This window comes from Littorina saxatilis, linkage group LG4, assembly GCF_037325665.1.
Source record: "Littorina saxatilis isolate snail1 linkage group LG4, US_GU_Lsax_2.0, whole genome shotgun sequence".
In the NCBI taxonomy this organism is placed as follows: Eukaryota; Metazoa; Mollusca; class Gastropoda; order Littorinimorpha; family Littorinidae; genus Littorina; species Littorina saxatilis.
In genome coordinates, this window is record NC_090248.1 from 61,307,967 (window position 1) to 61,325,867 (window position 17,901).

General features: G+C 43.2%; 1 protein-coding gene across 1 annotated transcript in view; it reads left to right on the forward strand.

The window, feature by feature from the left end:
- LOC138965279 (protein MCM10 homolog) overlaps positions 1-8,621 on the forward strand; it is a 33,138-nt gene extending 24,517 nt beyond the window's left edge. Inside the window, exons 18-24 of the mRNA XM_070337399.1 lie at positions 2,890-2,999; positions 3,939-4,056; positions 4,766-4,920; positions 5,362-5,475; positions 5,893-6,041; positions 6,455-6,497; positions 7,733-8,621. Of these exons, the coding sequence (XP_070193500.1) occupies positions 2,890-2,999; positions 3,939-4,056; positions 4,766-4,920; positions 5,362-5,475; positions 5,893-6,041; positions 6,455-6,497; positions 7,733-7,846 (803 nt within the window). The 3' untranslated portion in view covers positions 7,847-8,621. The remainder of the gene's footprint in view (positions 1-2,889; positions 3,000-3,938; positions 4,057-4,765; positions 4,921-5,361; positions 5,476-5,892; positions 6,042-6,454; positions 6,498-7,732) is intronic.
- Positions 8,622-17,901: the final 9,280 nt, after the last annotated feature.

The window sequence follows — 17,901 nt, forward strand, 5'->3', positions numbered from 1 at the left end:
CACCTTATTCTGTTGTCAGCGAAATACATCCCAGGCAAACTCAACGTTCTTGCGGACTACCTCAGTCGCCCGTCGCGTACGATGCACACGGAGTGGACTGACTCATCAGGTCCTACAACGTCTGTGGTTGCATTTCGGCAAGCCTACAGTCGATCTGTTTGCGACAAGATTCTCCCGCAGGCTTCAGGTCTTTGTCTCCCCCTTTCCAGACCCAGAGGCGTGGGAAACAAACGCCCTCGAAGAAGACTGGTCGCGTCTGATAGCTTATGCTTTCCCCCCCGTTTCATCTCTTGGGAAAGGTTCTCAGGAAGGCGGAGCTGGAACAGCCTTGCTTGGTGTTGGTGGCCCCTTGGTGGCCCAGCCAACATTGGTTCCCCGACCTCCTTCGTCTCGGAGACGGCCCTCCCTTCTTTCTAGGCGTGAAAAAGGGAGATCTCGTGCAACCAAGATCGGGGGTTCCTCATGAGAACCCCCAGTTCTTACGGCTTCACGCCTGGAAGCTGTCCGGGTATCGCTGCGCCGTTCTGGCGCCTCAGACGCTACTTTAGGCTTTGTCCAAAAGGCCCACAGGGAATCGACCAGCACTGTTTATGCGTCACACTGGTCAGCTTGGACAAAGTGGTGCTCGGAGAATGGAGTTACTGCTACTTCTCCTCGCTCTATGCATGTAGCAAATCATCTCTCGTGTTTGGCTGCTCAGGGCTTGGCTCCTTCTTCTTTGAGAGTCAGGCGCTCAGCCATTTCTTCTACTCTGAAGCAATTAGGGCATAGCATTAACCTGGGCGGTGTAATTGCTAGTGTTCTTAAGGGGGCAGCGATTGGCTTTGCGAAGGCTAAGTCCCCTCTTCCCGCGTGGGACTTATTTTTGGTACTCAAGTTTCTAGCCTCTTCGGATTTCGAACCTTTAGCTTCAGCGAGCTTAGCTAACTTGACTCGTAAAGCCTTGTTCCTCGTTTTGTTAGCCTCTGCCCGTAGAGGCAGTGAGGTGCACTCTCTCTCAGGCCTGGCTAAGGATATTTCTTTTGAGAGCGATGGCTCTGTTGTTTTAAGATTTCGGCCAGAGTTCCTTGCCAAAAACCAAAAACCTGGTCTGTCCTCCCCTGTCATTCGCATTCCTCCTTTAAGTAGGATTCTAGCGTCTGGTGACCCTGATATGGTCAATTGTCCTGTTCGTACTCTTACCAGCTACTTATCCCGTACCACGCCTATTAGGTCTAGGGACCAAAAACTGCTCTTCATCTCAATTAACACTGAAAGGAGCAAGGACGTGTCGCGGGTCACTTTGGCAAGATGGGTCTCTACGCTTATTAAACAAGCGTATGCGTGGTGGCACAGACAAGTTGGGATTGGGCATTCTGTCCTTCCTATGACGTCGTCAAGAACTCATGAAGCCAGGGCCTGGGCTACTTCTCTGGCAGTCCTCCGCTCAGGCAGGCTGGCAGAGGTCCTAGACGCTGCCTACTGGAAATCGCAGGACGTTTTCATCAACTTTTACCTGCGAGATGTGGCCAGCACTCGTCATGATGGCAGTAGCTCCCTACCAGCCATTGTCGCAGCTGGACAAGTCTTACCTTCTGTCTGAGGTAAGTGGAATTTTGTTTTCCCACCTCCTTCATTAGCATTCTGCGTTATGTGAGTTGGGATAAGATATGTAATTTAATTGAAAATTTTAATCTAAATTTTAATTTGATTATATACTTACCCAACTCACATAGTGGATACCCGCCCGCCTGCCCCGCTTTTGGGGTTTTATGGGGTTTTTTGAGTCACTTGAGAAAAAGTGACTCTATGTAATCGGTCAGTGTTAGTCTGTCCGGCCGGCCGGCCGTCCGTAGACACCACCTTAACGTTGGACTTTTCTCGGAAACTATCAAAGCGATCGGGCTCATATTTTGTTTAGTCGTGACCTCCAATGACCTCTACACTTTAACGATGGTTTCGTTGACCTTTGACCTTTTTCAAGGTCACAGGTCAGCGTCAAAGGAAAAATTAGACATTTTATATCTTTGACAAAGTTCATCGGATGTGATTGAAACTTTGTAGGATTATTCTTTACATCAAAGTATTTACATCTGTAGCCTTTTACGAACGTTATCAGAAAAACAAGGGAGATAACTAGCCTTTTCTGTTCGGCAACACACAACTTAACGTTGGGCTTTTCTCGGAAACTATAAAAGTGACCGGGCTCAAATTTTATGTGAACGTGACTCATTGTGTTGTGAATAGCAATTTCTTCCTGTCCATCTGATGCCTCATATAATATTCAGAACTGCGAAAGTGACTCGATCGAGCGTTTGCTCTTCTTGTTGTCCTAAAAAAGAGGGAAATTTTTCAATGTTCGCTTTCGATTGAATGATTCAAAGATGGCGGCAAGGTCGCGAAGTCACGCGTGACTTTGTCATGTTAAGGGGTCAAGGTAGCTCTTTTTTAGGGTGACCTCCCCTTGTTACCAAGGCGATGCTATTCAGCGTCCTAGCACTAAACTGAAGTAAATTGCGTTATGTGAGTTGGGTAAGTATATAATCAAATTAAAATTTAGATCAAAATTTTCAATTTTCCACTGACTGAAGTAAAAATGTGTTAGTTAGTTAGTTAATTGTTGCTTTTTGTGTTACGGGGTGACGTAATCGCGGAACCGGTCAGAAAGAGTTATGGTTTATTTATGTTTGACAGCAATAGAAAACAAACCAAACAAGAAGAGAGTTTGCACTATGCATGTCCACCAACCAGCAGTACAGTACAGTACCTCAAAATGGAGGTTCCACTGTATCAGTTTGGCATGGTCATTTTCTTCACTTTGCGCTCATACACGTAACAGTCACTGTGTCGGTCTTGTCATACTCATAACAGTTTTGTTATCGCTCTCAGGAATGCCTGTTGTGTTTGCAGGTAAACCAGTGATTGGGAAGGGATTTTATCCTGGAGCCAAAATTGATCTCTTCTTTGATGATGCTCCACGCAAGTCCCACACCAAGTCCCGGTCAGCTGAAGCGGCCAAAGTAAGTTACAGTTAGAGGGACGGCACAAGATCAAAAAGACTTGTATTGTTCTTAAAGGCCTGTTTGCACATGTGACTGGTATACATGTAGGTGTCCATGCTTTATTTTTTGTTATGAGTGTACTGTATATTGGAAGAGTTTTTGGCTCACGAAGTGTAGCCTATGCGATGCTAACTTTTGTCTGTCTGTGCGTGCGTGCGTGCGTATGTATGTATGTATGTATGTATGTCTGTGGTAGAAACTTTAACATTTGAAGACGTCATATTACATTGACGTCACATTATGACGTACGAGGGTTAGACGTCACGCGATGGAATTATTGAAAGTCTCGGTGATTGTTATTTTGAGCGGGCCGAGACTATTTGGCAGTCGTGTCCATGCAAGTAGGCTACATGCAGACAGACAGATCTAGATCTAGTGTCTCGCTTTCTTGCACAGTTTCACCTATATGCTCTTTCTGTGTGTGTGTGTGTGTACTGTGTGTGAGTGTGTGACGGAGTGATTGAGTTTGTGTTACTGTTTGTCGATTTCTTACGTGAGCCTTGAAGGCTTCGCCTCTTGTTTGTTTTGTTTTTTACTAGACTGGCAGGTATGTTTGCTGTTGTTGATCGTGGTAATGGTTTTGAATTGCTATCTTTTTACTTCAGTGGATTGTTGATACATGGCAAATTAACTCTGTTAAAGATTGGGTTCAAGCATGAATGGCAGGCTACATCTGTTTTTTTTATACAGATACTAAACAAGTTTTGCCCAGCTTCACGCAGTTTTGGTTCAAACATGACAAGGAGATTGCACGCAACAACCCACAGCCTCATCAGCTTAGCCATTTGCTCTGCCTTCTTTCACAAACCAACAAGCGCATCCCTTAAAATGTACGAGCATTATATGTGAGAGCAACTTGGCTTGGTCCTGTTTTTTGACTGTCTGTTTTGCTTGCAGAGAAAAGCCATTGAAAAAGTGCAGGCCAAGGGCGGGATTGCCAAGGTGGATCCTAACTCAGTCCGCAGTGCAGCGCCCGATCCAGAGAGAGTTCGCAAGCGTGTGATAGAAAATATCGGTAAGCTTTCACATAATGCTAATGTTTGTACTTTTGTAATTTCTATTGTTGACCTTTTCTGTTGCTAATGGTTCGGGTTCACCTCATGTAGAGCAGACATTTTTATTAATAACCTGTTAGTTCAAAAAACGCTTATCTCGGTTTTACTATGGCTACTCTTATGCCTATTCCTATGTAACTTTTTGATTTCTTTTGAATTACACGAAGAGCGTAAATCAATTCAAACATGGAAAGATTGTAATGTAAGATCGGTCTTGCATAGGTAGGGAGTCCCACTTGGAGTGGGGGATTTTTTTGAGAAAATATTATTGACTAGAACTATCATAGAAGTCTAATCCAAAAACAAAGAGACTGCCAACGTTCAAAAATTCAGAATAAAAAAACAAGAAAGGTAAGTTGTTGGAACGTTGTTATTGACAAAAATACGTACAAATATTTTGACCCAACGGTCTTTTGGGTGAACAGACAAACACTCAGTCTCAAAAAACTTAGCTTGATGTAATTTTTGTCTGCTCGCCTGGCACCGAACGAAAATTACATCAAGCTTAGAGTTTTGTGACTAATTGTTTGTCTGTTCACCTAAAAGACCGTTGGGTCGATATATTTGTTATCACAGAAGTCACTCTATGGTGTTACACATTGGCAGTGTGCCTCTCACAAATGTCCTCCTTCCACCATTACGTGTTGCATTACGTGTTGCATTGTGCAGAGAATGAAAGTAAAGACAAAGGCGAGCATTCCAGCCCTGACGATTCCCAGCCAGCCAGGAAGAGGTCCCGTCTCCTTGGCAACGTGGACCCCAACTCGGAGGAGGTCAAGCAGCTGCTGAAGGCGCGGTCATCGCACACTGGGGCCTTGGCACAGGTGGGTGGGACCTTCACTGCTTCATGTGTCTCTTGTCTTGTGCATTGTACTGTGATGGCTAGCTTTTTGCATAGAATAGGGTAGGGTTCCCTTAGTCAGAATGTTGACCCTGGGCGTCTAATGGAAGAAGAAGGTTCACGGTCATTGCACACTGGGGCCTTAGCACAGGTGGGTGGGACCTTCACTGCTTCATGTGTCTCTTGTTTCATGCATTGTTCTCTGCTGTCCATGTTTGCTTTAACAGAGCTGCCAATGCTACATTTAAAGGGCAATTGCGACGCCTAGCTAAAGATTGCTACTCTTAAACAAATAATCACAAGCATGCAACAGATGAATGTTTTTGCATGTACATACACACAACGCAACGCAACGCAAGGCAAGGTTGAAAGCAGCAGAGAATTTATTGCTTCAAGTCTTAACTGTGTCGTGTTTCTGTGGCAGGCGGAGGCGGACAGGGAGGACCGTTACTTTGACAACCTGGAGAAGAAAGAGATGATGGAGGAAAAGATGAAGTCCGTCACGTCCATGGAGGTCTCCGTCGTCACCTGTGCACAGGTAACACCTTACAACAGTCACTTTCCTCACAAAGCGGCAGCAAGTTTTACCTGTTTTGCCTGTCAATAACCCAAGGCACTGACTAAAAGTGGTCATTGCAGAGAGCTGGTCACTGTACTGGGGAAAAAACCTCGTTAGGGATCCTTTGGGGTGGTGACAGGTGGTGGTTGTTGAGAGGTGGTCGCTAAATGGATTGATAGGGGTCATGGTCATGTCAGGTTTGGGTCAATAAGTCAGAAAGAACTCATCGTTTTCTTCAACATTATTTCATGGAGCTAGAGCACACACAAAACATCTTAATTCATATTATGAATGACAAAAGATGAGTCGTATGAGCATTTGTTTTTCTTGTCTTTGAGGAAAATTGTCTGATTCCATGAAAGAAAGACTATTATTCTCTCCCTTTGTTTGTGTCAGTGCAAGTACACGGCCATGTCTGTGGGGGAGCGGTGCAAGCAGGAAGGCCACAGTGTCAAGCGACACAAGGGCAGACGCACCTTCTTTGCCTGCAAGAAGTGTAAACATCGCACAGTGTCCCTGCACAGATACCCCACGTCACCTTGCAAGTAAGTACTGTCCACAGAAACCACTAACAGGATTCTGTATTATGGGGTGCGAGATTATTGCATTCATTCGTTTCTCACTGTGTGAATGTCATTGTGTGGCTGTGTGTGTGTGCTAGTCAGTGTGCTTTCCTATGAGTGTACTTGTAATTTCTTCTTCTTCGTTCATTCGGCTGGAACTCCCACAACTTTTATGTGTATGACCGTTTTTACCCCGCCATAGATTTGTAATTGAATTTGAGAGTAAACACAAGTTGACAAGAGTGGTGTTTGAATGAAGTTGTTCTTGGTTCTCATTGCTTCCACCAAGGCACAGATAAAATTTGTTTTATTGCTTACAGTCTTTTATGATTTTTGGGGGCAAGCACTTGTCAGGCTGGATGTGTTTTATGATTGTCTTCTTTTGTTTCTTGCAGAAAATGTGGAGAGCAAAACTTTGAGAAAGCATCTATGCACAAGGTAAGTAAAGTAATTTTGAACAGAAGCGACCTGAATGAAATGTCAGTTATTGTGTTGGTCTCCCAGTGAATGTTTGGTGCAGAGTTCTGATAGGGTTCTGTTGTTGACTGTTCATGTCTTGTTGCTGTTCTGACAATGTTTATGTAGGGTTGATTGGAGGTGCACTACCCATTGTTAGAACACATTAGACACTTAGATTAGTCTTTGAGACCATAATAAGGCCAAAAAAAAAATTGTCTGTTTCTGGTAAAATGGCTAAAAAAAAATAGGATCGGTAGGTAGGGATTTTTTTTATTTTTTTTAAATTTTTTTTACCCCAAATGTAGACCAATAAAACTAACTTTAAAAATCGCGCAAAGAGACTGGATTCACTATACATAGAGACAAGACACTCAACACATTTACAAATCGTCAGCGGACTTTCGTTTTCACACGTTTTTGTTGTTCATTTTCTCACCCTGTCCTTTACCACCCAAAAAAAAAAAAAAAAAATTTTGAGTTTGGAAAAAAAAAGTTTAGGGTCGGCGCCGAAATTTAGGGTCGGTTGGGTGACCAGAAACAGACAAAAAATTTTTGTGGCCTAACTGAGAAGTTTCAAATCTATGGAAGCCTGTCAGTGTTATTGTAATTCAATCTGTCGCTGAACTTTATTTTGGTTTCATGCGATTGCAACAAGGCTAAAATGATTCCGTTCTGTTCACATACTTCTTTCAGTTTACTTACCCGCAAGAGTCAAGTCCGAAGAAACGTGTCGCCATCCTATCACTCTGCTCCCGCTTAATTCTTTCACATATATTTTTCATCTTTTTTTTCGTGATCACTGAACAGCAAAAAAATGTCTCTCCTCTCAAAAGAATTTAACAGATGTTTTGGAATTGCCTCACGTTGCCCAGAAGAATTCATGCATCAATTGACGTCATCTTTCCGCATGAATTATTGTCCCATTATTTTCCACAATTCTGTTTGTTTGTTTGTTTTTTACTTGACTATGACCCTGCAGGCTAACAGAGACTAGTTGAGCCAGCTCAATGAGTAGATTTCCGGTGTTCATCAGAGGTAAACACCGATAATTTGACCAATCACAGAATCTGTTACTTTCTAAATCCAGCTTGATTGAATTACAAGACATTATTTTTTGCTGATGAAGACATAACGTCGAAACCGATCCGTGTTCGTTTTTTACTGTCAATGTTTCTGGTGAGTAAATTTTCATTGTTCTCTTGTTCTTGTTTCAGGAAAAGTCTGGTCCCAAGTTGGAGTCTGAGACGCTGTGTCTTCGTGGAGATGAGAGCAAGTTCATCGGCGCCATGGAGGAGAAAGTGTACATGGCCACTTTGGAACAAGAGTAGATGGTGATTTGAACACTGATGGTGATTTGAACACACTGATGGTGATTTGAACACACTGATGGTGATTTGAACACTGATGGTGATTTGAATAAAAGTAGATGGTGATTGGAACACAGTGATAGATGGTGATTTGAACACACTGATGGTGATTTCAACAAGAGTAGATGCTGATTTGGACACAGTGATAGATGGTGATTTGAACAAGAGTAGATGGTGATTTGAACACAGTGATAGATGGTGATTTGAACAAGAGTAGATGGTGATTTGAACACAGTGATAGATGGTGATTTGAACAAGAGTAGATGTTGATTTTAACACACTTATCACATTGATGGTGATTTCAACACAATGATGGTGATTTGAAGACACTGATGACATTCTTGATACCGATAATTCAGGCTACAATACCTCCCTCCCTCCCTCCCTCCCCACAGACACAAATATTTTAAGACCTTCAAAGATCTGTAAAAATCTTGTCTTTAACCCCTTCACTGCCCACCCCGTAAGTAATAATACGTGGTCATTTTCGGTTTGTCCTACGCCCATAACCGTATCTCATACGTGGGATTTGTGTCAACATTTCAGGACATTTCTGAAAACTAAATGGGAGGTAACCACTGCCCAAGTACTTGTAGGGGTTCTAAACACAGTTCTTTCCCTTAGACCGTTCGGATAATGCTGTTATACTGTGGTAGTGAAGGGGTTAAAAGGAGGGAGTCCAGATATGGAGGTAAATTTACAATGCTTAAGGACACACAATCTGAAGGGGGGGGGGGGGGGGGGGGGGTCACTGTATTTTACATGTTTTTGTGTGTGTGTATTATGAGATTTCCGCTGTAATAATGATACTGTTGATATTGTTGTGTGAATTAAATATGAAATAAAACTGTAAGATGTCATATTTTCTGCTGCTAGGCTTCCTTTTAATAAAGCTGTCACAATTTTATCTCTAATCTGGGAAATCAAATATACAAAAGTACATGGCTGTTAATGAAACATAAAGCTTGAACGATTTTTACTTCCATTGTCAGCAATTTGTTTATTAGATTTCGCTCTTACAGGCTGTCATTTTGGTGCCGATGCTGACTAAGCACATGAATTTTATGCTATAGCTGCACTGCTAAAAATTGACAATTGTACATAAATACATGCAATTGTATTTTATGAAGTATACATTCCAGAAACACCATTGCCACCCTGGTTCAGATTTTGTTCGTATAATGTAATTTAGTTTGCATCTTTTCAGGCTCTGTGCTAACAGTATCATTTGTGACCCTCCACCACGGAATGAGTCGCATGTCACCTTTGCTTGATTTTCATATTTTTACATTTTCCTAAAGAGTTTTTAATGCTCTATCTAGTGGTGAAAAGAGCGAAAACTTTTTGAGTTATAAGCCTGTGACTAAGGTGGCCCTCACACTGTTCCCAGACACACACCCCCCCGGACTTATATTAAGCCTAGCGCAGAACCGCGCGAGGTGACATACGACTCATTCCGTGGTGGAGGGTCACATTTTCCTGTTGCGATGTCATTGAGTGAACTATGATTGAGAAGACATTTTGTTTGTGATGTACGTTTACATGTGCTTTGGATAGGCAATTTTACTGTGGGTTTTACAGTATTCTTCCAACAATAGAAATAAAAAGGAATTTGTATCTGCATTTTGACATTGGTCTTGTGAGGAGTGAGGCAAGGGGAACAAAGCTGTGATTGTCTGTGTGGGTGTGTGCGTGCGCACGCTCGCAAGTGCATGCTTTCATTTATACGAATTTGTATGATTGCCTCAGTGGGCGTATATTCTAGGAGAACATGAAATAGACGTATGCACTAGCAAATGGGAGAAAACTGCAGGATACAGAAGATGCAGCATTGAGATAGAAGTGTTGCCTCCCTTTTGAAGTGAAAAATGCATGACGCCCGTTCACTAAGCTGTGTTACAATCATGACACAGGGCTGGACCTAGGGAAGGGGGGTCCTGGGGTGTGGAATCCCCCCACCCAGCCGGCAAATGAAACCTTTTTCTCAAGGGGAGACCTAGAATACCACTTTCAAATGATAAAATGTAAGCACCATCTTAGGAGCCTGGCCAGCCCCTGTACCCCCGCCTCATTTTGAAAGCCCTTTCCTCTCATACTCTAGGTCCAGCCCCTGTACCCTGCCTCCTTTTGAAAGCCATTCCCTCTCATACACTAGGTCCAGCCCTGAGGCAGACTGGTATAGATGGTTTCTGTTGGCTGCAGTTTCACCCCTCTTCTGGTCTTTCTTTCTGCTTTACTTAATGATCACCACTTCCTAGATACACTGTAGTTTTGTGTGTGTGTATGTATGTGACCTGTCCTTTAAACATTTTTGACTCACATGCGAAGCAAAAGTGAGTCTATGTACTCACCCGAGTCGTCCGTCCGTCCGTCCGTCCGTCCGTCCCGGCGTCCGTCCGTCCGGAAAACTTTAACGTTGGATATTTCTTGGACACTATTAAGTCTATCAGTACCAAATTTGGCAAGATGGTGTATGATTACAAGGCCCCAAAAAACATACATAGCAACTTGACCTTGCTTCAAGGTCAAGGTCGCAGGGGCCGTAATTGTTGTCTAAAAAACAGCTATTTTTCACATTTTTCCCATTTTTTCTGAAGTTTTTGAGATTCAATACCTTAGCTATATATGATATATAGGGCAAAGTAAGCCCCATCTTTTGACACCAGTTTGGTTTACCTTGCTTCAAGGTTAAGGTCACAGGAGCTCTTCAAAGTTGGATTGTATACATATTTTGAAGTGACCTTGACCCTGAACTATGGAAGATAACTGTTTCAAACTTAAAAATTATGTGGGGCACATGTTATGCTTTCATCATGAGACACATTTGGTCACATATGATCAAGGTCAAGGTCACTTTGACCCTTATGAAATGTGACCAAAATAAGGTAGTGAACCACTAAAAGTGACCATATCTCATGGTAGAAAGAGCCAATAAGCACCATTGTACTTCCTATGTCTTGAATTAACAGCTTTGTGTTGCATGACCTTGGATGACCTTTTTGGTAGGAAAAATGTGTAAAGCAGTTCTTAGTGTATGATGTCATTGCTAGGTTTAGAAAGGTCATGTAAAGGTCAAGGTCAAGCATGTGAGTCGTATGGGCTTTGCCCTTCTTGTTGAAAGATGTGGCGTTCGAAATAGGCTTTCACACGCATTAATTCTGCCAATTCAAATAATTATGCGTGATGGAATATTTCTTTTGTTGAAAGGAAAGTTGTAGTTTGCGGAACTAACATCTCCAGGGGCAGCTTCATTGTGAAGAACTAGCCATGAAGAAGAAAAATACGTAGAAAAAATCTAATTATACCAGGGCAAAAAGTCTTGACCCGTTCTAGAAGAGAAACCGTTAAACACAGGAAAGCATTGAACTGAAAGTAGGTGTCGTTCCTGTTGTGCGAACGAAGATGGCCACGATATGGAGTTCCTCAGCTCCAAGAATCTGCGGCACAAGTAGGACTTCAAAGAGATGAAAGACGACATCGCGAGATGGCGAACACTATCCAGGGGGGGGGGGGGGGGGGAGGAAGAAAAACTGATCAACGACCATCCTTGAAACTGGCAACTTTTTGCCCCGCACGTGCGGCCGACTAATCAGCCGCCAGTGTTGCGAGTGCTGCACGCGATAGCGTCAATTGGCCCACCCCCGCACTGCCTTCAATCGCCACGAGCGTGCTACTGCATGTCGCTTTCTTTCTTTTGTCTTGGGGAAGATACAACTACCGTAAACTACCCTGTAAGCGCCCAGTATCGAGTAAACGCCCTCTCCCTACTTAGGGTCAAGCTCTGTGCATAGGATATAGTACATAGTAAACGCCCACCCCCTACTTTGGGTCAAACTCTGTGCATAGGGTACATAGTAAACGCCCACCCCCTACTTTGGGTCAAACTCTGTGCATAGGGTACATAGTACATAGTAAACGCCCACCCCCTACTTTGGGTCAAACTCTGTGCATAGGGTACATAGTACATAGTAAACGCCCACCCCCTACTTTGGGTCAAACTCTGTGCATAGGGTACATAGTACATAGTAAACGCCCACCCCCTACTTTGGGTCAAAATGTTTTATTATGGTTTTTATTTTGTGTACGGTCATGCACCCAGTCAGAGACATTTTCATCCAAGGGAATAATTACTAGACGCTGAAAGACAATTGTTGATGTCATACTCTCTCCATTGGAGTATCTTGATAGCACAGCGAAAAGAGGATGAACATTTGGGAGGCGAGGCTATGGAAGTTGAAAAGGCGTGAAGTAAACAGACTAGTGTTTGATTGCACCATTTCCGTCTAAAAGATTGTAGCTCTCTGAAACACCTTACCGGACCCTTTATTCACCAGATGGCTTGGATCAGTAAAAATGACTGACCACAATGACTGTTCATTTTGTGTTTTTTCACTCTCATTGCGATTAGCGACGGTTCTACGAAGCAGATGTTCAGTCATCTTTTACTGCTTGCATTTGAGAAAAAGAACAATCGGACTGATTTTTTTGTGTTTGATTTGTATGTGCTATTCTGTTTATGCACTCGCATATCGCAAGAAAGATACACACAAGGTGGCTATTTGTGCACAGAAACATATCCTATGAAAAGTTCAGGAGACCAAATGTCACCATTTCCAACGAGGAACTGGTCCTGCACAGGGCACAGTACCTAGTAAACGACCACCCCCTACTTTGGGACAAACTCTGTGCACAGGGCACAGTACCTAGTAAACGACCACCCCCTACTTTGGGACAAAATCCGTGCAGAAGGGGGGAGGGCGCTTACAAAGTAGTATACGGCATATTCTCTCATCGAATAGTTGAAGGCTGGGGTTTACAGTCTGATCGATCATGTGCTGTCACTGCCTCTTCGGTACCCAGTGCCCCAGGGGGAATGGGTCCACGATCAAAGAAATCCCTGATCACGAATACTTTTGTTTAATTTAATTTATCGTAACTCCTACAACTTTGGGAGACTTGTTTTTACTGACAAACTTTGTTGTTAACAAAACTTGACGAGTAAATTGTTTTTCATCATGCACATTTACGCGACAAGATTTTTTTTATGAAGGGTTTGTTTTACTCGCTTGATCACCCACGCATACGTGTGCAGACATACTATATAATTATACATCCCTTCTACTTTCCCCCAATATTTTTTTTCAATGAGTTTTGCTCTTTACAGTTGCCACGCACAAGTCCGACTGAACTGGAACAAGAGGTCCTGACTTTTGCTTTGTATATTAGTAAATTCTGAAACACAGAGTTGAACAAGTTATGATGCATGAGATTAATAGTGAGCTCGGACGCTGCGTAAAACAAAGGAGAACATGACTGACTTTGATTTAATGGACGAATTCCTGGGATAACTCTGTCAGGTGTGTATGGTTTGTGAAAGAGTGAGTACTGTTGCTTTCAGTGAGGCAAACTTTCTCCACGTGCTCCTTGTCTCCGTGTTTCAGACACACCCCTCGCTAGTAACTGGCTGGCCTATAATGTCACGCGGGAAATAGGTTTGACTCCGGCGTTGAAAGCAGGAGTATTCACTCTTTCACCAGGGGCGGATCCAGGGGGGGGGGGGGGGTTCCGGGGTTTCCGGAACCCCCCCTAGCCTAAAAAAAAATAATAATGGAGAGAAAAAAATTATAAACAAAATAAATAAATTTGAAAAGAAAGAAAAAGTGATGACTCAGATTGCACCAGATTGCTCCATTTTCCTTGATTTGTATCAACATTTTCCGGGGGGGGGGGGCATGCCCCCGGACCCCCTTAGGTGCCGGCCTTTGTCTTTTAAATGACGATTTTGGAAGATAGTTGGGTAATTTGCTGGCTCAGGTTGCAACAAATCGGTCCATTTTTCTTGTTTTTATCCAAATTTGTCATCTTAAATTTACTTTTTTGAAGGTGTATTAATGGAAGTTTCTTGGCTCAGATTGCATCAGATTGCTCCATTTTCGCGCCCTGAACTAAACGCTTCGCGTCGTCGAATTGTCCCTAAAAGAACTGATGTGGATCCTCCCCCATTAAAAATGATGTGATCCGCCCCTGTTCACAATCGATGCAAACGAGACCGAGTTATTTGCTAACATACACAATGACAGGAATTGCTCTCAGAATACAAGGTTAATAGTGTGGTAAGCAGTATCGTATAGCAGCCATCTCAGAATACAAGGTTAATAGTGTGGTAAGCAGTATCGTATAGCAGCCATCTCAGAATACAAGGTTAATAGTGTGGTAAGCAGTATCGTATAGCAGCCATCTCAGAATACAAGGTTAATAGTGTGGTAAGCAGTATCGTATAGCAGCCATCTCAGAATACAAGGTTAATAGTGTGGTAAGCAGTATCGTATAGCAGCCATCTCAGAATACAAGGTTAATAGTGTGGTAAGCAGTATCGTATAGCAGCCATCTCAGAATACAAGGTTAATAGTGTGGTAAGCAGTATCGTATAGCAGCCATCTCAGAATACAAGGTTAGTAGTGTGGTAAGCAGTATCGTATAGCAGCCATCTCAGAATACAAGGTTAGTAGTGTGGTAAGCAGTATCGTATAGCAGCCATCTCAGAATACAAGGTTAATAGTGTGGTAAGCAGTATCGTATAGCAGCCATCTCAGAATACAAGGTTAATAGTGTGGTAAGCAGTATCGTATAGCAGCCATCTCAGAATACAAGGTTAATAGTGTGGTAAGCAGTATCGTATAGCAGCCATCTCAGAATACAAGGTTAATAGTGTGGTAAGCAGTATCGTGTAGCAGCCATCTCAGAATACAAGGTTAATAGTGTGGTAAGCAGTATCGTATAGCAGCCATCTCAGAATACAAGGTTAGTAGTGTGGTAAGCAGTATCGTATAACAGCCATCTCAGAATACAAGGTTAATAGTGTGGTAAGCAGTATCGTATAACAGCCATCTCAGAATACAAGGTTAGTAGTGTGGTAAGCAGTATCGTATAACAGCCATCTCAGAATACAAGGTTAATAGTGTGGTAAGCAGTATCGTATAACAGCCATCTCAGAATACAAGGTTAGTAGTGTGGTAAGCAGTATCGTATAACAGCCATCTCAGAATACAAGGTTAATAGTGTGGTAAGCAGTATCGTATAACAGCCATCTCAGAATACAAGGTTAATAGTGTGGTAAGCAGTATCGTATAGCAGCCATCTCAGAATACAAGGTTAGTAGTGTGGTAAGCAGTATCGTATAGCAGCCATCTCAGAATACAAGGTTAATAGTGTGGTAAGCAGTATCGTATAGCAGCCATCTCAGAATACAAGGTTAATAGTGTGGTAAGCAGTATCGTATAGCAGCCATCTCAGAATACAAGGTTAGTAGTGTGGTAAGCAGTATCGTATAGCAGCCATCTCAGAACATTATCGCCTAGCTTGTGTTCCTGTGTTTACGGAAAAGTCCAGAATACAGGAGAAATCAAAAGGCGTTTGCATTCGTGAACTCTGCAACATACTTCACCGTTCTTGATGCCGGAGTAGGAAGCCCCACGCGCTTCATGGTCGTCCTAGATTACGTCACCGTGCTTGGCTGAAAAACGGCAACGGGAAGCAGACTGATATTGTTGAATACAGTACATCATGTCACAAGTTCTGGCTGACTGGTCTCCAGAAATACTTCTTCTTCTTCCTCCGTGTCATGAGCTGGGTCCTTTTGGACGTTTTAAGTTCGGCGGGTGGAGTTTTAAGTAGAGCTGGTTAAAATGGGTCTGTGGATGGCCCAGGCTCAGTACAAGTTTAGAACTATATACACAGTTCAGTGGCAATCAGTGTTGGAGGAGGATAGACCAGGTACCCCCTCCTTGGTTGGAGGAGCTAAGTAGAGCCATGTTCAGAATTGGTGGGACTGATGGTGCGTGGGAGCAAGGTGTTGCATGTGGAGGGGTGTGTCATCCTCTCTTGGAACATTCTCTGGGAGCCTCTAGTTCTTGAGTCACCCAGTTTGAAAAATAGTATTGAATCCTGTCGAATTAGCCTAGATGCTGCGATCGAAAACACCGAGGCTATGTAATAGTAAACCAAAATCAAGATGAACTAATGTCTTCGCCATTGGCATCAGTGTATAGAGTGTGTGGGTGTATGCCGGGGGTCACAGAGCGCAAAGCGTGCAATTGGCTGAACTTTAGCGGGCCGTGATGATGCTAATTGCCCGCTACCCCATTACTGTGCTTCACAAGTCCCGTATGAAATTCGGTGGCAAAGGGAGCGACGTGACAGACACTGGGCCTTCCTCCAATTATCACATCCATTGCCTGCGGGTCCATCCCTTGCCCGCGATGACCCTCGGTCCTAACTTGTTAAAAGATCACGGCGAGCCTGTGGGCTGTGGTCACGCTTAAAATGTCAGGGTAGAGAGAGAGAGGGAGGAAGAGAGAAAGAGAGAGAGAGAGAGTGTGTGTGTGTGTGTGTGTGTGTGTGTGTGTGTGTGTGAGAGTGTGTGTGTGTGTGGGTGTGTGAATGTGTGTGTGTATGTGTGTGCTTGTATGTGTGTGTGTGTGTGTGTGTATGTGTGTGTGTGTGTGGTGTGTGTGTGTGTGTGAATGTGTGTGTGTGAGTGTGTGTGTGTGTGTGTGTGTGTGTGTGAGCGTTCCGGCGTGCGTGCGTGCGTGTGTGTGTGTGGTTGTGACGTGTGACTGTGTTCAGGCAATGTGTACACAATTAGTTACTGTGCGAATGCTTCCCAATTACCATGTCCCGCTCCACGCAAGCCATCATGAAACGCCTTACGCTGTATTTCTAGTCTTGCTTGTTTTCTTGTTGTTTTTCTCTCGCAAAAGTCACAATTTACCGCTTCTTGAGTGTGCAATTTGTCGTTATGCCTTTGGATAAACGTACTTTGTCACCCCCAGCCCCCAATCCTCAAAACAAAGAGATTTAGAAAAGAAGCAAGCAAACTCGTACCATTTTTTTTTTTACCGAAATACAACAAAAGGGATTTTTTTTTATTCCATCAAAATGCGACTTGACTTTAGTGTCATTTTTCATCCGCCAAAAACGTAAGCCCTTTAATGTCAAGGAGAAATCGGAGTCGCCATTATCCACCATGAAAAGGGCATGCAAGGGTTTTTGTTTGCCATTCATAACGCGTCCTCCACTAATCAGCAGACAAGATTAGCTCGGCCATTGTCTCCCCCTGCGAACTGCGACAATGACGAATGCGCGTTAAATGCTTGCAATCAGTCCATCTTGTTTTCTCTTTTATTTTTGAAGTGCTTCAACCGCTGGAAGGGACCCGTGTTGCTTTTTGCTGGTGTCCTGTTACCATACGTTTTCCATCCCTTCCGTTCGTTTCTGTCAATGATTCGCCAAGGATGAATGCACATTTCTGTGTCCAAGCTCGAGATTATTGGAAGGTCATCTTCACAAGAAGTCTTGCCGTGAAGAGACGAAAAAGGACAAGGGTCTTGGGACTTTAACGTCCCGCGGCATCATGGTTTTATTTGTTTATTTTTAACAGTTCACATCAGTCTCTGTCACTTTGCTTCTTCTGTGCCAACTAATGAACGCTTTGTTTCCCTTGGAATGAGCGTGGGCGGATCGTATTGACTGCTCTCCTGCACAATCTGTCACCGGGAAGAGACATGGCCGCCCAAACAGGTCAATGGTTTGCTCTCCTTCTTTCCGTGGCGTATGCAAGATCGGAAACAAACGAAGGGTAGTGTCCTTTCAATTGATTGGTGCTTGCAAGTATGCTTGTGGTAGCACTGAGTTATTCCATTACCTGCTTCTTTGTCTCTGTTACCTGAGTAGGTGAATACGCTACGTATTCCATGGTTACCGAAGCGTATTCCATGGTTACTGAGCATCGTTTTCGTAGTTTTCCAACAACGGTTACACAAATAATATGAATTCATCTGCAAACACGATTCGTCGCCTCTCGAAAACTTATTGATCAGAAACACCTTTAATATTTTATTTTACATGCCATTCAAACAATAAATCTACACACGTCAACTAAAGACAACAATTTCAAATTATCTTTTACAAAATAATTACAACATAAAACTCAAAAACAGAATACTTTTGAGAAAATT